This window comes from Oncorhynchus keta, chromosome 15, assembly GCF_023373465.1.
Source record: "Oncorhynchus keta strain PuntledgeMale-10-30-2019 chromosome 15, Oket_V2, whole genome shotgun sequence".
NCBI lineage: Eukaryota > Metazoa > Chordata > Actinopteri > Salmoniformes > Salmonidae > Oncorhynchus > Oncorhynchus keta.
Genome location: NC_068435.1, coordinates 28,242,912 through 28,263,998, shown reverse-complemented (window position 1 = coordinate 28,263,998; position 21,087 = coordinate 28,242,912). Strand labels below are relative to the sequence as shown.

General features: G+C 41.0%; 1 protein-coding gene across 1 annotated transcript; it reads left to right on the top strand.

Annotated features, from left to right (window-relative positions):
• The first annotated feature begins 916 nt into the window (after positions 1-916).
• On the top strand, positions 917-14,696 carry LOC118394728 (myosin-6). The gene is made up of 39 exons (XM_035788215.2): positions 917-1,039; positions 1,145-1,184; positions 1,512-1,724; positions 2,004-2,147; positions 3,086-3,242; positions 3,367-3,394; positions 4,870-4,975; positions 5,066-5,158; positions 5,292-5,355; positions 5,452-5,550; positions 5,651-5,754; positions 5,869-6,007; positions 6,115-6,233; positions 6,353-6,502; positions 6,609-6,779; positions 6,880-7,189; positions 7,338-7,408; positions 7,490-7,695; positions 7,785-7,908; positions 8,101-8,237; positions 8,336-8,591; positions 8,699-8,941; positions 9,026-9,202; positions 9,316-9,461; positions 9,549-9,639; positions 9,741-10,130; positions 10,236-10,362; positions 10,485-10,603; positions 10,706-10,902; positions 11,166-11,349; positions 11,441-11,606; positions 11,699-11,823; positions 11,918-12,226; positions 12,340-12,543; positions 12,653-12,949; positions 13,062-13,166; positions 13,265-13,360; positions 13,458-13,592; positions 14,583-14,696. Exons 3-39 carry the CDS (start codon positions 1,524-1,526, stop codon positions 14,601-14,603), a joined length of 5,811 nt encoding a protein of 1,936 aa, XP_035644108.1. The 5' UTR covers positions 917-1,039; positions 1,145-1,184; positions 1,512-1,523; the 3' UTR covers positions 14,604-14,696.
• Positions 14,697-21,087: the final 6,391 nt, after the last annotated feature.

The window sequence follows — 21,087 nt, the reverse complement described above, 5'->3', positions numbered from 1 at the left end:
TCAACACTGTGTTACAATTTCCCCCAACCAAGCAGCCATGACAAAACCTTGTGTGACTAGCAAGAGACAACAGTAGTGACACGTCACTCATGTCAATGTTTAGTGATGATAATTATGCTCGTTTGAATTATTGGACATTGTTGCGCAGGACCGTATAAGAAAAATACAGCCGGTGAAAAAAACTACTTTCACCCCTAAAAAACAAAAAGAAATAGTGAGATGTATTTGGCTATAACTTGTTAAGCAGGAACAGAACATAAATGGGCATGCACAGTGTGCATTTTATCACTATAGATTGTTTCTGTTGGAGAAATTCAAGGTGTTACAATTGCCCCCTGTTACAATTGCCCCCAGTCTCCCCTACAATTACTAGCATCTGTTCATCTTATTTCTTCATTTTTTCCCCAAAACTAATGAACATATTGATAAATATATATATATTTTTTTCTTCCTTTAGAAAGGAACATTATAATTGTAATTTAAGTAACATCATTAAAGCCAGATCTGCTCTGCAGTTAGAAAATGTAGACCACCCAGCTGCTATCTGACATGTACATTTTCCATTTTCAGTTCAAGCTTTGAATTTCAGTTGAGATGGTATTGATTCCAACAATGCAAGCAAACCAGTTAGAATACAAGGGATTTTCTGTTGCGAGATTGTTTAACATGAAATAAACGACATATTATGCTATTTATGAGTGAATTTTGAGATTGCTGACAAAATCCCTTGACTATTTAAAGATGGAGTTAACCTCCTCTCGCTGCTTGAATATATTTATGATTAACTACAACACTCCGCGAAGCACCTAATATGGAGCCTTCAGGGACACCGTCACCGATAAGACTACCTCTACTCTGGGATTTCTACAGTACATGGCTGTCCGACACTCATTAACCCCCACCACCCTTGTACCCTAACCAAACACAGACACAATAACATTCCTGGCCCCTGAGATGCATATCCGTATTTGGCAGAGAGGCTTCATTTATAAAGAGGACACATGGTCTGGACCACAATAGGCCACCATACTACTGCAAGGTAAGATGTGATGCTGGAGCTATAATCTTCCTTTTTGTGTGAAGAAGGTGAAAGGGTGCTAGAAAGGGTAAATATGGTTTAAAATGTGTGTTTTTGTTTCCACAGAACCATTACCTCCATCAGTCATCATAAAGGGGTTGGTGTGGTAAGGGCATTTTAACATCATGTCAGGGTGTTATTGATTCTGCATGAAACTTTGTTAAAATGTTTTATTTTAAATCAAGTCGTACTGTTTCAGAAATAATGCCTCAGAATCAATTGAATACATGGAAATCGGAAATGAAATAAAGTCATTCACAATGAACAAAAGGAATTTTTAAAAATCTACAACATTTTATTAAATTCTATTCTGTTATTTCAGTGATTCCTGATATAACATGGAATAAATGGAAACATGCAACAAATAGCTCTTTCATTTTTTAAAATAAAAAATAAATAAATAACGGAGATTGATTTCCTCTCCTTTCTCTAGACACAGTAAATCATGGGAGACGCTCATATGGCAGAGTTCGGGCCCGCAGCCCCTTACTTGAGGAAGTCAGACAGGGAGCGTCTGGAGGCCCAGACCCGTCCCTTCGACATGAAGAAGGAATGCTTTGTGCCTGACACCGAAGTGGAATTTGTGAAGGCTTCCATCACCAGCAGAGATGGTGACAAAGTCACTGCTGACACTGCGAATGGGAAGGTTAGTAAGCTGTGAGAGAGATGCTCAACCAGGACAACTAGTGATGATAAAATTATATTTGAACAAAACATGACTTTATATGTAATATTACAACAATTATACCAGAAAATACTGGATCTAAACACTTGTGTTACATTTACTGTACAAAAATATGTAATTGTGAAATCTAAATATCTAATACCCCTTTTTCATGTACTGTTGGTGAACAACTGTTTTAAAATGACTGACAAATAGTTCAACAGTACTTGCTTTTGTGACTCTGATCATTTCTTTTTACAGACTGTGACTGTGAAGGACTGTGATGTCCACCCTCAGAACCCGCCAAAGTTTGATAAAATTGAAGACATGGCGATGTTTACCTTCCTTCATGAGCCAGCTGTGCTGTTCAACCTCAAAGAGCGTTATGCAGCATGGATGATCTACGTGAGTTCACACATGCTGGATTTTTTTCTCCATTTCTTAACACTGTGGAATGAAACAAAGTAGATATTCTGACCTGAAGAGGTACTATCTCTAATAAATCAAAATTCAATTGAATAGTCTATCAGCCAAACACCCAACAAGCATTTTTTTTAAAACCATGTTTTGATATTTGCCACGTTTTAGGTATTCTTAAGACTCATACAGAGAATTCAGAAAGTATTCAGACCCCTTCCCTTTGTCCACATTTTGTTACATTACAGCCTTATTCTAAAATGGATTACATTTTTACAAATGTGTCATCAATCTACACACAATACCCAATAAAAAATTTAAAAAACATTATTTACACAAGTATTCCGACCCTTTGCTATGAGACTTGAAATTGAGCTCAGGTGCATCCTGTTTCCATTGATCATCTTTGAGATGTTTCTACAACTTGATTGGAGTCCACCTGTGGTAAATTCAATTGATTGAATGGGAGAAACTCCATGCCATGTTTATAGCGTCATACCCAAGAAGACCCGTGGCTGTAATCACTGCAAAAGGTTCTTCAACAAAGTACTGAGTAAAGGGTCTGAATACTTATGTAATGCTATATTTCCATATTATTATTAATATATTTTTGACATTTCTAAAAACCTGTTTTTGCTTTGTCATTATGGGGTATTGTGTGTAGATTGATGAGGGGGGGAAAAACAATTCAATACATTTTAGAATAAGGCTGTAACGTAACAAAATGTGGAAAAAGTCAATGGGTCTGAATACTTTCCGAATGCCCTGTATACCCAACCAATCTTAGATTCAACTGCACAACAATCTGGTTAGGCAAAGAATTCACAATAATAAATGTAGGCCTAATATCATACTCTGTATTTGATCAAACTCTATTAAATATGTACTTTCAGTTTTTCTATTTTGACTCCTTCCTGTTTCTACAGACCTACTCCGGGCTGTTCTGTGTCACTGTCAACCCCTACAAGTGGCTGCCAGTATATAACCAGGAGGTGGTCTCAGCCTACAGAGGCAAGAAGAGGAGTGAAGCTCCTCCTCACATCTTTTCTATCTCCGATAACGCCTATCAGTACATGCTGACAGGTAAACTCACTAAGATGAATATCTTATTCAACTTTCACCCAAAAGATATTCAAACATTACGGTACTAATAATAGTATATTGTTTCTAAAAAAAATATGTGACCATGTCCTTATATCTATTTCAGACAGGGAGAACCAATCCATTCTTATCACGTGAGTTCTCTCCTTTTCATCAAGCTGAATTTGTCTATTTTTTATTTTTTTTGTCTATTTTTTACATTGTCTGGCAGTGACATCAAAGTGTTGCTACTGTATAGAAGCGTGGCTGTATGCTGTGATAAATGGATGGATTCATTGGAAAATATTGCACTGACAAACCAATGACATGTAAATATTTGTGTTATTTTAACTACCTCAATTTGGACTGTTGTGTTGATACATCGGATTAACAGTGGATAAAGCATGCACTTTGAATTTAGTGACAGGCATCCTGTGATTCCTGATAAGAAGGAACTTAAAAAAACATTGAAGCCTGGTTGGGGGCTGAGGGCAAATTAATGTTGAACAGTCAGTACATGCCAGTATTGGTGGATAGAGGCAATATTAATGGTGATATGACGGGCCATGGCTTTTCACAAAAGCTGGTACGGTCTTACTTAGCTCACCAATTGAAAAGGACTTGGCTGAGATCAATGAGATTGAGCATCCACGCTAAAATAAAAGCACATAGAGCTAACATTGTGTTTGCATTGGACTTCTTGCTCTCGTTTGATGTTGGGCGTCAGGAGTTAAGTGATATTATATCTTGAAAACTTGAATGTTGACATGCAACATTTGTGGGATTGTATCAAAAGTAGACTAATGAAGAATATACAAGATTTTTTTCTTCGTTTGGCTGGTTTTTAGGGGATGAAGGAATAGTGAGCTAAATTGTTGCACTTTAGGGTGTAGCTCTGCTGGTAGAGCATGGCTCTGCTGGTAGAGCATGGCTCAGCTGGTAGAGCATGGCTCAGCTGGTAGGGCATGGCTCAGCTGGTAGGGCATGGCTCAGCTGGTAGAGCATGGCTCTGCTGGTAGAGCATGGCTCAGTTGGTAGAGCATGGCTCAGTTGGTAGAGCATGGCTCAGCTGGTAGAGCATGGCTCAGTTGGTAGAGCATGGCTCAGTTGGTAGAGCATGGCTCAGCTGGTAGAGCATGGCTCAGTTGGTAGAGCATGGCTCAGTTGGTAGAGCATGGCTCAGTTGGTAGAGCATGGCTCAGCTGGTAGAGCATGGCTCAGCTGGTAGAACATGGCTCAGCTGGTAGAGCATGGCTCAGCTGGTAGAGCATAGCTCAGCTGGTAGAGCATGGCGCTTGCAACACCTGGGTTGTGGCTTCGATTTCCACAGGGGACTAGACTGAAAAAAGTATGAAAATGTATGCACTCACTGCTGTAAATCACTATGGATAAGAGCGTCTGCTGAATGACTAAAATATAAACGTAAAATGTACAGCATTCTGATTGCTCTGGAATCTTTTTTAATCAGTCTGAAGACAGCCTTGAACCAAGTTATTAGTTTAATTTATTTCATGATGCATCGATGTTCAGTTCTAAAGCCTGGCCATTTGAGTGTGAATTTTGCATTTTGAGATACTTTCCATTTGTTTTGAGCCTATTTTACCGTTATATACTGTATTTGTATCCTCAGCGGAGAATCTGGTGCTGGGAAGACTGTCAACACCAAGAGAGTCATTCAGTACTACGCCAGTATTGCAGCTGTAGGAGGAAAGAAGGACACAGCCTCTGAGAAAAAGGTTCGCTTGTTGAATAAACAGATAACATGTTCTCTAATGGCACTTTACCCTTCATTACTGTAATCAAAGCTCTGCTATGAATACTTCCAGGGGACTTTGGAGGATCAAATCATCCAGGCTAACCCAGCTCTGGAGGCATTTGGTAACGCCAAGACCATTAGAAATGACAACTCTTCAAGATTCGTAAGTTTCTGTCCACAGACCATTGTGATCACACTACCATTGAAAACATGCAACATATGATACATAATATACTCACTATGTATGTTAATTGTATGCCAAAATGAATGATTGGTTCTCTTTAACTTTTATTCAGGGCAAATTCATCCGAATTCATTTTGCTGCTAGTGGAAAGCTAGCCTCCGCAGACATTGAGACCTGTAAGGAATATTCAAATCAACTATCAACTATTCTCATATATAAAATTATGTTAAACTGCTTCCTTCAACTAACTTTTCCGCCTTGCATTTTTACAGATCTGTTAGAGAAGTCCCGTGTGACTTTCCAGCTCAAGGCTGAGAGAGACTATCACATTTTCTACCAGATTCTGTCCCAAAGGAAACCAGAGTTGCTCGGTAAATAAAGAATACTGTCATCCATGTACTAACTAAAAGATATCCTTGCTCGGACCTCACTGGATTTGACCCGAATCTGACAATTCTGTTTGCTTTTCAGAGATGATGCTCATCACCAACAACCCCTATGACTACCAATTCATCTCCCAAGGAGAGACGACTGTAGCCTCCATCGACGATGGTGATGAGTTGTGTGCCACCGATGTGAGTAAATATCGATGGTTGGTTCATCTGGTGCCATATCTGTTTGAACTAGATTACCTTCATGTATTTATTGGTGCACTGGTAGCATACTATCTCTCTCTTTTTCTAATTTAGGAAGCTTTTGATGTCCTGGGCTTCACTCAGGAGGAGAAGAATGGCATTTACAAGCTGACTGGTGCTATCATGCACTATGGCAACATGAAGTTCAAGCTGAAACAGCGCGAGGAGCAGGCAGAGGCTGATGGCACTGAGGGTGAGGGGGACTTCATTAAGAAAACGAACCTCGGTGTTGATAATACATCTTAAAGACAGTACGTTAACAAATATTCAAATGTATCATTTCATTTTATTTATCCTAAGATGCTGACAAAGTGTCATATCTGATGGGCCTGAACTCTGCTGACCTCATCAAGGGTCTCTGTCACCCAAGGGTCAAAGTAGGGAACGAGTGGGTCACCAAGGGGCAAACTGTCCAACAGGTGAGCCAGAAATAACGTATAACAAAGATCTGAAAACACGAAGAACTCAGAGCTCAATGTTAATCAGGAAAGCTTCATAACCATTACAATGATGTTTTTTTTCTTCTATTTCATTAAAGGTGAACTATTCCATTGGTGCACTGTCAAAGTCAGTGTATGAAAAGATGTTCCTCTGGATGGTGGTGAGAATCAACCAATCCTTGGACACCAAGCAGCCTCGCCAGTACTTCATTGGTGTATTGGACATCGCTGGGTTTGAGATCTTTGATGTGAGCTGAAGTGATATTCAATATGATACTTGAATCCCTTTTTTTTACCTCAATCTATTAGTGATACTTTACAAGTTGTAAAACTAAGTTCACCTTTCTGCTGCAGTACAACACCTTTGAGCAGCTCTGCATCAACTTCACCAATGAAAAGCTGCAACAGTTTTTCAACCACCACATGTTTGTGCTGGAGCAAGAGGAGTACAAGAAAGAGGGAATTGAATGGGAGTTCATTGACTTTGGCATGGACTTGCAGGCTTGCATTGACCTTATTGAAAAGGTAAGGAATAGTTATGTTTTTCAATAAGACAAGTGCACCTACACACATCTAAATGTTATCAGGTCATCAGTCACACTGCTCATATTTGTCTTCCCCTCAGCCAATGGGTATCATGTCCATCCTTGAAGAGGAGTGCATGTTCCCCAAGGCCAGCGATGCTACCTTTAAATCCAAGCTTTACGACAACCATCTTGGAAAATCCAACAACTTCCAGAAGCCCAGGCTTATGAAAGGGAAACCAGAGGCTCATTTCTCCCTGATTCACTATGCTGGTACTGTGGACTACAATATTTTCAACTGGCTGGTAAAGAACAAGGATCCACTGAATGAGACTGTGGTCGGACTGTTCCAGAAGTCTAACCTCAAATTGTTGACCGTGCTCTTCCAGAATTATGCTGGAACAGATGCTGGTATGCAAATTATGATTTTTTAAAAATATAAACCAGTTCTGAAAGCACCTAGATCAGTCCTTTTCAATAGGCATTGTCCCAGTCAAATAAACCTAATAAGATAAAGTACATTTTTAAGAAGTTATTTTATATCCATTGTACTTCTCAGCTGATGATAGCAAGGCAAGTGGAAAGAAGAAGAAGGGATCATCCTTTCAGACTGTGTCTGCCTTGCACAGGGTGAGTATGAAAAACACATCAAACGGTGGTGTCTATTTGTTCACATTTACAGTTACATGCATGGCTTTATTGCTTCTACAGGAAAACCTGAACAAGCTGATGACCAACTTGAGGTCCACTCACCCTCACTTTGTGCGCTGCATCATCCCCAATGAGACCAAGACTCCTGGGGCCATGGAGAATCCTCTGGTCATGCACCAGCTGCGCTGTAACGGTGTGCTGGAAGGCATCAGGATCTGCAGAAAGGGCTTCCCCAATAGGGTCCTGTATGGAGACTTCAAGCAGAGGTATACAATACATAGGTTCAACTGAATTGGGAAACAGGTCCTCTTTTGTAATATGTATTATATTCAAGACTATGTAATACTTCAAATAGATACCGTATCCTGAATCCTGCTGCCATCCCCGAAGGACAGTTTATTGACAGCAAGAAAGGAGCTGAGAAATTACTTGGGTCTTTGGATATTGATCACACTCAATACAGATTTGGACACACTAAGGTATAACTTTTATAAGGATGATCATGCACAATATACATATATTCCGATGAATAAGCAAATATACATATATCTTCCAATGGAATATTCCCTTAAAGTGAAAATGCCCAAATGTTATTAATTCATTCAACGGTATGGGTTCATTCTGTATATAGAGAGGGGATTTAGATATGCTCTACTTGAAATCCCTTTAAGGTGTTCTTCAAGGCTGGTCTACTTGGTCAGCTGGAGGAGATGAGAGATGACCGTTTGTCCCTCATTATCACTGGAATCCAGTCCAGAGCACGAGGTCTGCTGGCTAGAGCTGAATTCCAGAAGATTGTTGAACGAAGGTAAGCATAAACAGTCACAAATGACTTCGATGTCTATATCGAATTCACATTGTAGTTCCATGCAATATCTGCTAAACTGTATTTGTAATTGTTCACAGAGATGCATTACTTGTGATCCAATGGAATGTACGTGCGTTCATGGGGGTCAAGAATTGGCCCTGGATGAAGTTATTCTTTAAGATCAAGCCTCTGCTGAAATCTGCTGAGTCTGAGAAGGAGATGGCCAACATGAAGGAAGAGTTCTTGAAGCTGAAAGAGGCTTATGCAAAGTCTGAGGCTCGCAGGAAGGAACTAGAGGAGAAAATGGTCTCTCTTCTCCAAGAGAAAAATGACTTACAGCTTTCAGTTCAGGCAGTGAGTTAAATATATCATCCCATAAATGAAGTAACATGCATCAGAATTGTGATCCTTGCAAAAATACTTGAAAATTGTCATTAAGCTAATGAAACCTTTCAACATAGGAGCAAGATAATCTTTGCGATGCTGAGGAAAGATGTGAACAACTGATCAAACACAAGATTCAGTTGGAAGCTAAATCCAAAGAGCTGACTGAGAGACTGGAGGATGAAGAGGAGATGAATGCAGAACTGACCGCTAAGAAGAGGAAACTGGAGGACGAGTGCTCTGAGATAAAGAAGGACATTGATGACCTGGAGCTCACTCTGGCTAAAGTGGAGAAGGAGAAGCACGCCACAGAGAACAAGGTCACTAATCACCTCCATATTTATAAAACAAATACAAACTGTGTTTATGTTTTTGTTTGCTCAACCTTCACTTCCTATTCACAGGTGAAGAACCTGACTGAGGAAATGGCAGCTCTAGATGAAATCATTGCCAAGCTGACCAAGGAGAAGAAAGCTCTCCAGGAGGCTCACCAGCAAACACTGGACGACCTGCAGAGTGAGGAAGACAAAGTCAACACTCTAACAAAGGCAAAGGCTAAGCTGGAGCAACAAGTTGATGACGTAAGTGCTTGATGTTGTATTGCGAGCACTAAAGGATAGAAACACAGCATTCGTGTAGCCATCAGAAGTTGACTGGATAAAACAGTAGTGAGTTTTATGTTGATGTTCCCCAGCTTGAGGGTTCTCTGGAGCAAGAGAAGAAGGTCCGTATGGATCTTGAAAGAGCCAAGAGGAAGCTTGAGGGAGACTTGAAGTTGACCCAGGAAAGTCTAATGGACCTGGAGAATGATAAACAGCAACTAGAGGAACGTCTTAAGAAGTAAGTTAAAACATTTTTTTCCCAGTTTATATCATTCATGCCTATATTTGTTAATTTGCAACAAAAACAAATGCCTTTCGGCTACAGGAAAGACTTTGAGGTCAGCCAGCTGAACAGTAAAATAGAAGATGAGCAAGCAGCTAACATTCAGCTGCAGAAGAAACTAAAGGAGCTTCAGGTAATGAATCATGTGCAATTGAATGTGTAACCATGAAAATACACATTACTTTGACTTAAGTCACCTCAAAAGAATCTTACAATCTTTTCCCCCATCGCTAGGCTCGTATTGAGGAGCTGGAGGAAGAGCTCGAGGCAGAAAGAGCTGCCCGAGCCAAGGTGGAGAAGCAAAGAGCAGACTTGGCCAGAGAGCTGGAGGACATCAGTGAGAGGCTGGAGGAGGCTGGTGGAGCCACATCTGTCCAGATTGAGATGAACAAGAAGAGGGAGAATGAGTTCCTGAAGCTCCGCAGAGACCTTGAAGAGGCCACTCTGCAGCACGAGGCTACAGCTGCCACACTCAGGAAAAAACAAGCTGACAGTGTCGCTGACCTTGGGGAACAAATAGACAACTTGCAGAGAGTGAAGCAGAAACTGGAGAAGGAGAAGAGCGAGCTCAGGCTTGAACTTGATGATGTTGTCTCCAACATGGAACATATTGTGAAGTCCAAGGTATGGCCCCATTTCATTATCTGGTCTTTATGTTTCTCATTAAATGTGATGCATGATGGATTATTTAAAAACACATTTGTCTTTAAATCATGCACTTTATTTCAGACCAATTTAGAGAAGGCATGCAGGACCTTGGAAGATCAGATGAGTGAATATCGGGCAAAGTATGAGGAGGGCATGCGCAGTATCAATGACTTCAGCATGTGTAAAGCTAGGCTGCAGACAGAGAATGGTAAGTTTGTTACCGCGTATGACAAATGATCGTCAATATTAGAAAACAATACCTTCCTCCACACGGAGGAGGAACAAGGCAGGGGGAATTGTTCATAACAATTTCATAATTTACTTCACTAGGGGAGCTTTCCAGGCAGCTTGAGGAGAAGGACTCCCTTGTATCTCAGCTAAGTAGAGGGAAGCTGTCCTACACTCAGCAGATTGAGGACCTCAAAAGACAACTGGAGGAGGAAACAAAGGTGAGAGATAAATATGTTCACCCAAAGCTATATAATATACTGTATTCTATCACGTCATCCTTAGCTAATGATACAAAATGTGTGAAAATATTTGTGCTCCAGGCAAAGAATGCACTAGCCCATGCAGTGCAATCTGCTCGACATGATGGTGACCTGCTCCGCGAGCAGTATGAGGAGGAGCAGGAGGCCAAGGCTGAGCTGCAGCGTGGCATGTCCAAGGCTAACTCTGAGGTGGCTCAGTGGAGAACAAAGTACGAGACCGATGCCATTCAGAGGACTGAGGAGCTGGAGGAAGCCAAGTAAGAAATCATGGCAGTAATTTATTCACTCTTTCACTCAAATGTTCTCCAAAGAAAGACTCTGTTTCTCTTCTAGCAGATAGGCTTTCTGTTTGTGTTATGTTTCTTCTAAAAATGTAAGACGAACAAAAAGTTTGTCTGATAGCTGACCACGCAGCTATTAGTAGGGAGGTGAAGTATCATCAAAGGTTAATTTACCTATGAAGCAAAACAAATGTCACTGCAGGCACTAAATATCTCCTGTTTATTATTCTTTAATCCAGGAAGAAGCTGGCTCAGCGTCTGCAGGATGCTGAAGAAGCTGTGGAGGCAGTGAACGCCAAGTGTTCCTCCCTGGAGAAGACCAAACACAGACTGCAGAATGAGATTGAAGATCTCATGGTGGATGTGGAACGGTCTAATGCTGCTGCTGCTGCTCTGGACAAGAAACAAAGAAACTTTGACAAAGTAAACTCTTTAAGCCATAGATAAATATGCTAAATTATAGGTTCATGATCCTTTCTTTCAAATGACATTTTTGTTTGATTGCTTCCAACAGGTTCTGTCTGAGTGGAAGCAGAAGTATGAGGAGTCTCAGTGTGAGCTAGAGAGCTCACAGAAAGAGGCCAGGTCTCTGAGCACTGAACTCTTCAAGCTGAAGAACTCCTATGAGGAAACTTTGGATCAGCTCGAGACAATGAAGAGGGAGAACAAGAACCTCCAAGGTAAGCTGTCAAGCTATCAGTACAGGGAGGTATATATTTAATTAATGTCAACACAGCAATCTAAATTCCACTGTATGGCCTTAACCTCACAGAGGAGATTTCCGACCTTACTGAGCAACTTGGTGAAGGAGGAAAGAGCATCCATGAGCTGGAGAAAATAAGGAAACAGCTGGAACAGGAGAAAAGTGAGATCCAATCTGCTCTGGAGGAAGCTGAGGTAGGTTCCCTCTGTCCAGGATCAAGTCATAATATATTATACATACTTATACTGTATGCCTTTACAATAAACCTGAACCATTATGATCTAACAGGCTTCTCTGGAACACGAGGAGGGTAAGATTCTGAGAGCCCAGCTAGAGTTTAATCAGGTAAAGGCTGATATTGAGCGCAAGCTGACTGAGAAGGACGAGGAGATGGAGCAGTCCAAGAGGAATCTGCAGAGGGCCATTGATACCCTGCAGAGCTCTCTTGAGGCAGAGTGCCGGAGCAGGACTGAGGCCCTCAGGCTGAAAAAGAAGATGGAGGGAGACCTCAATGAGATGGAAATCCAGCTCAGCCAATCCAACAGGCAGGCATCAGAGGCCCAGAAACAGCTAAAGAGTGTTCATGCTCATCTGAAGGTAAATTATTGTTGGTCTATATCTGGATAGGAGTGTTGGCTAAATGACTCAAATGTAAATGTAAATTTAATGAGCAATTGACTAATTCATGATACAAATGTCTTCTCTTCTAGGATGCCCAACTCCAGTTAGATGACTCTCTTCGTTCCAATGATGATCTGAAGGAAAACATTGCCATTGTAGAGAGACGCAACAATCTGATGCAGGCAGAGCTGGAGGAGCTAAGAAGCTGTCTTGAACAGACTGAGAGAGGCCGCAAGCTAGCTGAGCAAGAGCTGCTGGACATCAGTGAGAGGGTGCAGCTGCTGCACTCACAGGTGTGAACATTGTTATTTAGGGTGCTTATTAATAGTATGCTACTGATGTATTGTACATTTCCTCTGGACTGTCCCACTGTTTAACAGTGGAAACATATTCCATCTGTAGAACACCAGCCTGCTGAACCAAAAGAAGAAGCTGGAGAGCGACACAAACCAGCTTCAGACTGAGGTGGAGGAGGCAGTCCAGGAGTGCAGAAATGCTGAAGAAAAGGCCAAGAAGGCCATTACTGATGCTGCCATGATGGCAGAGGAGTTGAAGAAGGAGCAGGACACCAGTTCTCACCTGGAGCGAATGAAGAAGAACATGGAGCAGACCATCAAGGACCTGCAGCACCGCCTGGATGAGGCTGAACAAATCGCCATGAAGGGGGGCAAGAAGCAGGTTCAGAAGCTGGAGAACAGGGTGAGTGTATGCTTTTTAACGTAGATGTACATACTGTGCATTAGAGCCATATGCAAAACAGCAAAAATGGTCCCTGTTACATAGCCTAGATGTTATTTTTATGTCATGACAGGTGAGGGAGCTGGAGAATGAGGTCGAGGGTGAGCAGAAGAAGGGTGCTGATGCAATCAAAGGAATTCGTAAATATGAGAGGCGTATCAAGGAACTCACCTACCAGGTGATCTTTTATTTATATTGTTGTTACCATGACAGGCATGCATAAATGTGTGCTTTACATCTACTGACTGCTATTCGCTATGGCTTCTGTTTTTACAGACTGATGAGGACCGCAAGAATATGACCCGCCTCCAAGACCTTGTGGATAAGCTGCAACTGAAAGTGAAAGCCTACAAGAGATCTGCCGAGGAAGCTGTAAGTGTGGACTTACCTAATATTGGGGATCTTTTGCTTGTATGATAGTATCGGTCTCTGCTTTTGCTGTGATGCTTGATGTGTTTCCATGTCATAGGAGGAGCAAGCCAACAACCATCTGGGCAAGTTCCGCAAAATACAACATGAGCTGGATGAGGCTGAGGAAAGGGCCGACATCGCTGAGTCTCAGGTCAACAAGCTGCGTGCCAAGAGCCGTGATGTTGGTTCCAAGGTTAGTGAGGCTAAGTTCATTTTCTGATTCTTGAATATCTTAATTTAATTTTAAAAAACAAGTGTTGTAATTCTAGTATTTCAATATCATAAGAGGAAAAATATTTTTTGTAAGTGACTATGTAAGCAGATGTAAACATTAATACTGAAAAAGTCTAATTGGACCAAAAAAAATCAGACCAAACCTGCATTCAAATATATTTTATTATAACAGTATTATCGTAGTGCATCAGACTTTGTCAAGATAAAGCCTGTATTTGTCATATAGTATTTGTATTCTGTATTTGTAACGCTTGTTCATAATAAGACTTTTAAGGCGAATTGGTGGTCAGTTGGTTGGTCAAAGTGATTCCAAATTACACTGTTTACAGTATTCTGTTATGAATTTTAAAAAGTAAATTGCATTTTAAAATTACAAAGCCATCCAGTCTAACAGTTACAGTAAGTTATGTCCCTTGACACGTGGGCTTGGTTTAACCATAAATGATTGGTTAGTGATTGGATTAAGGAGGTAATGAGGATGTAGCTGAAGGCTCATCAACTGTTACACTTATGCGAAGTGACAAAATATAACAATCGGGGTAATTTATCAGTGTTTTAAAATGTATTAAGTGACACATCTAGGACCTTACATTGAATAATCCAGGACTTCAGATTTAGGACACATTTTCATCACTTTACATTTAATTGAACCTGCAATTGTATTATCACGGTTGTGAAATGAAAACACAGAATAGTTTTGGGCACTGTAAAAACCCACTATTACTATCTACTAGGTAGACTCCCTTCACAAGTAGATACTTTTCGTTTTCAGAAAGAGGAAGTGTTTGTTCATAGGCAGTAGTTTGAAAACAAAGACACTATTATATTGCTATGGCAGGTATGATTGAATACAGTCTAGATTTCCACTGTATCTACATAAAGCTTGGCCAGTGCTTACCAATATCTTCTGATCTGTCTCTCTCTATTCCCCAATTCTTTATCATCACAGAAAGGGCACGATGAAGAGTGAAGCTCTCATATGGACCTCTGAAACCTTCTGCTGTGGTGAAGTCTATCCAAATCCTAAAGTATCTCTGTAGAATAAAGTCAAATCGCAATCAGATTCACATCTACTGACTGTGTCTTTATTCATAGTATGTGAGTGATAGTCTCACTCCTCTCAAATAATTGTTGCTGTCATTAATGGTCATCAAAGCTTGGCAATCTGATTATCGGCATATATTGATCTGTCATCATATTGATCTCCACTTGGTTAAATGTAGAACATTTTAACAAGGAGACTACCAATATCAACAGTTTACAAAAAAAACTCTTGTCAATACATTCGTCAGTGCATTCGGAAAGTACTCAGACATTTTAGCAAATGTAGTAAAAATAAAAAACGTAAATATGACATTAACATAAGTACTCAGACCCTTTACTCAGTACTGTGTTGAAGCACCTTTGGCAGCGATTACAGCCTCAAGTCGTCTTGGGTATGACACTACAAGCTTGGCACACTTGTATTTGGGGAGGTGCTCCCATTCTTCTCTGCAGATCCTCTCAAGCTCTGTCAGTTTGGATGGGGAGTGTCGCAGCACAGCTATTTTCAGATCTCTCCAGAGATGTTCGATCGGGCTCTGGCTGCACCACTCAAGGACATTCAGAGACTTGTCTCGAAGTCACTCTTGCGTTGTCTTGGCTATGTGCTTAGGGTCATTGTCCTGTTGGAAGGTGAACCTTCGCCCTGGTCTGAGGTCCTGAACGCGCTGGAGCAGGTTTTCATCAATGATCCCTCTGTACTCTGCTCCGTTCATCTTTCCCTCGATCCTTACTAGTCTTCCATTCCCTGCCGCTGAAAAATAACCCCACAGCATGATGCTGCCACCACCATGCTTCAATGTAGGGTTACTCTGGCTACTCTACCATAAAAGCCTGATTGGTGGAGTGCTGCAGAGATGGTTGTCCTTCTGGAAATGTTCTTCCATCTCCACAGAGGAAATCTGGAGCTTTGTCAAAGTGACCATCTGGTCAGAGGGGTCAGAGTGACCAGAGTGACCATCTCCCTGACCAAGGCCCTTCTCCCTCGAATGCTCAGTTTGGCCGGGCGCCCAGCTCGAGGACGAGTCTTGGTGGTTCCAAACTTCTTCCATTTAACAATGATGGAGGCCACTGTGTTCTTGGTGACCTTCAATGCTGCAGAAATGTTTTGTACCATTCCCCAGATCTGCATCTCGACACAATCCTGTCTCGGAGTTCTACCGACAATTCCTTTGACCTCATGGCTTTGGTTTTTGCTCTGACATGCACTGTCAACTGTGGGACCTTATATAGACAGGTGTGTGCCCTTCCAAATCATGTCCAATCAATTGAATTTACCACAGGTGGACTCCAATCAAGTTGTAGAAACATCTCAAGAATGATCAATGGAAACAGGATGCACCTATTTAATCAATTTCACAATAAGGCTGTAACAACAAAATGTGGAAAAAAGTCAAGGGGTCTGAATACTTTTCGAATGTACTGTATCTACTCTTCTGTTACCTTACCTGCTATTGTCTGCAGGAGCACGGTCCTGAAGCTGTTTCTCTCACCTTACACTGGCTAACTCCTGTGGTGTCAGATGTCAGAGCTCTCCGACTGTCCACATGACCTCACTGCAGTATATAGAGAAAGAGAATTTAAGAATAACTACACTACCATTCAAAGGTTTGGGGTCACTTAGAAATGTCCTTATTTTTGAAAGAAAGGCTATTTTGTTGTCCATTAAAATAACATAAACTTGATCAGAAATACAGTGTAGACATTGTTAATGTTGTGAATGACTACAGTAGCTGGAAACTGTAGATTTGATATGGAATATCTACATAGGCGTACATAGGCCTATTATCATCAACCATCACTCCTGTGTTCCAATGGCACGTTGTGTTAGCTAATCCAAGTTAATCATTTTGAAAGGCTAATTTATCATTAGAAAACCCTTTTGCAATTATGTTAGCACAGCTGAAAACTGCTGTTCTGATTAAAGAAGCAATAAAACTGGCCTTCTTTAGACTAGTTGAGTGTCTGGAGCATCAGCATTTGTGAGTTCGATTACAGGCTCAAAATGGCCAGAAACATAGGACTTTCTTCTGAAACTAGTCAGTCTATTCATGTTCTGAGAAATGAAGGCTATTCCATGTGAGAAATTCCCAGGAAACTGAAGATCTCGTACAACGCTGTGTACTACTCCCTTCACAGAACAGTGCAAACTGGCTCTAACCAGAAAATAATGAAGAGTGGGAGGCCGGTGCACAACTGAGCAGGAGGACAAGTACATTAGAGTGTCTAGTTTGAGAAACACACGCCTCAAGTCCTCAACTGGCAGCTACATTAAATAGTACCCGCAAAACACCAGTCTCAACGTCAACAGCGACTCCGGGATGCTTGCATGGAATGGCCTTCACGTTTGTAAGGGAATGTTGATCAGATACATTTTCCCAAGTATAAATGTAAAGCATATTCTGCTTGTCACATTTACGACAGCAGAACTCTGCCTGATGCCATTATAACATGGAAATACACAATCTCTAAACAGACAATGCATGGTAATTTATGGTATTGTTCAAGAGTGCCAATGAACTAATAATAGGACCCCTCTGTGTTAAAGACCCAAGGCCAATGGAGTCGGGTTGCAGCAACTGATGAAGGCTTTTTAGTGTTAGGCTACCAAATAACTGCTCAGAGGAGGGATATGGACAGCTGGGAATGAGTTGGCTTAAAGTGTCATTGAGTAGCCAGGAATGGAACGTTCATCCCCTCAACAGAGCTCAGTGAAGGACCTTTTGTTGGTGCAAAGGTTGAATGTTTAAATGTAGAATAACTTGAATAACATAGGGTCACAGGAGTTAACGAGTTCATAAAAAAAAGAGTAAACAGCTTCAGAGATCAAACTGTAGCTAGTAAACCTAACATTTGTTTTATGAACAAGATGCCCCCTATCATTCACATGTTCCTGAACATACATGACTTGCTGCACTGTGACTGAATACAAGTGCCCTAAAATGCTCATATTGGCAAGACGTTGGCCATGCCACAGCCACAAATACAGACAGAATAGCAAAGAATGACCAAATCATTGTTGAAACAAACATTACTTACTACATAGCTAGCTGCATCTGGTTTCTTAGGTTTCATGATGGATCATGTGGCAGCAAAGTTGAACCTATAGGTCAAAAATATAGGTATTGCTTTATGATAATAATTTAATATATGATCACAAGCAGGTTCTCTAGAGGCGGTCCCTGAACACAATTTCTTCCAGTAACTAGCTAGCTATCAAATATATAACCCAGACACTGCAGTCTCACTAGCTGACGAAACTCAACTCCACGATTTAAGATGGAGTTGAGTGGCGACTCGTGTGGACGGACAGTACCCCAGACATCACATAAAATGACGTTTTTATTTAACACTGCGGATTTCAGTACCAAAATAATAGCCCAAATTTACACATGACATGGTCCTTCTTTAGATTTTACTTCACCCAGTTGGACTAGCTAGCTAGTCTCAATAAATAGCTACTACATCAGTTCTATTATGTTTGAAGCTTGTTCCGCCCAAAGAAAACTACAACGCAAACTTGCTCAAGTAGCTAACTAAGTTATATATTTTTTAAATCTGACTCAGAGATCTCAGTTTTTATTTTTCCTGGTTTTAGATTATTATTATTTTTCACTCTCAATATGACAATTATTCATAGAGAAACAATGACATTGTATGTTCTGAATCCATGTTAATGCTTAAATCACATCAGAAGACCATTTTTTAAAGTTCTGGACATAAACGTACACATTTAATTTTTTTTGTCTAATTCCCCCTTAATAGTGCGTCTGTTGTCTATCAACAATGACAAGACACCTGGGTCTGACAACTTGGATGGAAAATTACTGAGGATGATAGCAGACGATATTGCTACTAATATTTGCCATCTGTTCAATCTAAGTTTATGGAAAAGTGTGTGCCCTCAAGCCTGGAAGGAAGCAAAAGTAATTTGGCTACCCAAGAATAGTAAAGCACCCTTTATTGGCTCAAATAGCCAACCAATCAGCCTGTTACCAACCCTTAGTATACTTTTGGAAAAAATGGTGTTTGACCAGATACATTGCTATTTTACAGTAAATGTATTTACAACAGACTTTCAGCACGCTTATAGGGAAGGGTATTCAACATGCATAGCACTTACACAAATGACTGATGATTGGCTGAGATAAATTGGTCTCTTCACAGTCCCCAAGTCCAGAACAGACTATGGGAGGTGCACCGTAATGCTTAGAGCCATGGCTACATGGAACTCTATTCCACATCAAGTAACTCACGCAAGCAGTCAAATCAGATTTAAAAAACAGATAAAAATACACCTCATGGAACAGCGAGAATTGTACAGTCGTGGCCAAAAGTTTTGAGAATGACACAAATATGAATTTTCACAAAGTCTGCTGCCTTAGTTTGTATGATGGCAATTTGCATATACTCCAGCATGTTATTAAGAGTGATCAGCTGAATTGCAATTAATTGCAAAGTCCCTCTTTGCCATGCAAATGAACTGAAAAAACATTTCCACTACATTTCAGCCCTGCCACAAAAGGACCAGCTGACATCATGTCAGTGATTCTCTCGTTAACACAGTTCTGAGTGTTGACGAGGACAAGGCTGGAGATCACTCTGTCATGCTGATTGAGTTCGAATAACAGACTGGAAGCTACAAAAGGAGGATGGTGCTTGGAATCATTGTTCTTCCTCTGTCAACCATGGTTACCTGCAAGGGAACACGTGCCGTCATCATTGCTTTGCGCAAAAAGGGCTTCACAGGCAAGGATATTGCTGCCAGTAAGATTGCACCTAAATCAGCCATTTATCAGATCATCAAGAACTTCAAGGAGAGCGGTTCAATTGTTGTGAAGAAGGCTTCAGGGCACCCAAGAAAGTCCAGCAACCACCAGGTCCGTCTCCTAAAGTTGATTCAGCTGCGGGATCGGGGCACCACCAGTACAGAGCTTGCTCAGGAATGGCAGCAGGCAGGTGTGAGTGGATCTGTAGGCAGGTGTGAGTGCATCTGCACGCACAGCGAGGTGAAGACTTTTGGAGGATGGCCTGGTGTCAAGAAGGGCAGCAAAGAAGCCACTTCTCTCCAGGAAAAACATCAGGGACAGACTGATATTCTGCAAAAGGTACAGGGATTGGACTGCTGAGGACTGGGGTAAAGTCATTTTCTCTGATGAATCCCCTTTCGGATTGTTTGGGGCATCCGGAAAAAGCTTGTACGGAGAAGAAAAGGTGAGAGCTACCATCAGTCCTGTGTCATGCCAACAGTAAAGCATCCTGAAACCATTCATGTGTGGGGTTGCTTCTCAGCCAAGGGTGTGGGCTCACTCACAATTTTGCCTAAGAACACAGCCATGAACACACCAACTTCTGGTCAATCCTCAAGAGGCGGGTGGACAAACAAAAACCCACAAATTCTGACAAACTCCAAGCATTGATTATGCAAGCATGGGCTGCCATCAGTCAGGATGTGGCCCAGATGTTAATTGACAGCATACCAGGGCGGATTGCAGAGGTCTTGAAATAGAAGGGTCAACACTGCAAATATAGATTCTTTGCATCAACTTCATATAATTGTTAACAAAAGCCTTTAACACTTATGAAATGCTTGTAATTATTCTTCAGTATTCCATAGTAACATCTGACAAAAATATCTAAAGACACTGAAGCAGCAAACTTTGTGGAAATTAATATTTGTGTCATTCTCAAAACTTTTGGCCACGACTGTACACACACGTACACCTGGATAGTGTGCTGTAGTACAGTAGTGGCCAGAGGGCACACACTTAATGTATAGTGATATATGTTTTTAACATGTATTTTAATGTTTACACATTTTATTATAATGTACTGTATATTACTGCTTTCATTTTTGCTGGACCCCAGGAAGTACAGCTGCTGCCTTGGCAGCACCTAATGGGGATCCATAATAAATGCAAATATAATGTGCCGGTTTAGTGATAGTTCTGTACTGCTGCAAATAAACAAATACTATATATTTATTATATACTTCTGCCAGGAAAGCCTACTTTGCAGCTAACATTTCATTGTGAAGGTTTTAGGGAAAGTATTTCTGCCAACCCACAAGATGGTTATCACATCAACTGGCTACACACGGAGTGATAGACAAACACACACTGACAGACAGGAGCAATATTGCTGGAAATTAATTGGCAGATATTGTCTTAAATTTGTTTTTTTAAGCCAATAGTGGCTAACCAGGTTTGACATAATGTCAACACTGCGTTGATTCGGTAGTAGCTGGGTGCTTTCAGTGTCTAATACTTGTGAGATCACAAGTTTGTGGTGGAGTGCATGAAAATTCCATGTACTTTCGGAATTCCTTTGACGAGCTACTCATAGGTGGGCTGCGAGCTACTGGTAGATCCCTATTGACCAGTTGGTGACCCCTGGTCTGAATGTGGGCCCTT

What these genes read in the sequence shown, in the direction of transcription:
- LOC118394728 (XM_035788215.2), top strand. Translation starts at nt 1,524, where the DNA reads ATGGGAGACGCTCATATGGCAGAGTTCGGGCCCGCAGCCCCTTACTTG. An exon ending in TGCAGCTGCTGCACTCACAG is followed by an intron (nt 12,544 to 12,652) that starts GTGTGAACATTG and finishes TTCCATCTGTAG; the next exon opens with AACACCAGCCTGCTGAACCA. An exon ending in AGAGATCTGCCGAGGAAGCT is followed by an intron (nt 13,361 to 13,457) that starts GTAAGTGTGGAC and finishes TCCATGTCATAG; the next exon opens with GAGGAGCAAGCCAACAACCA.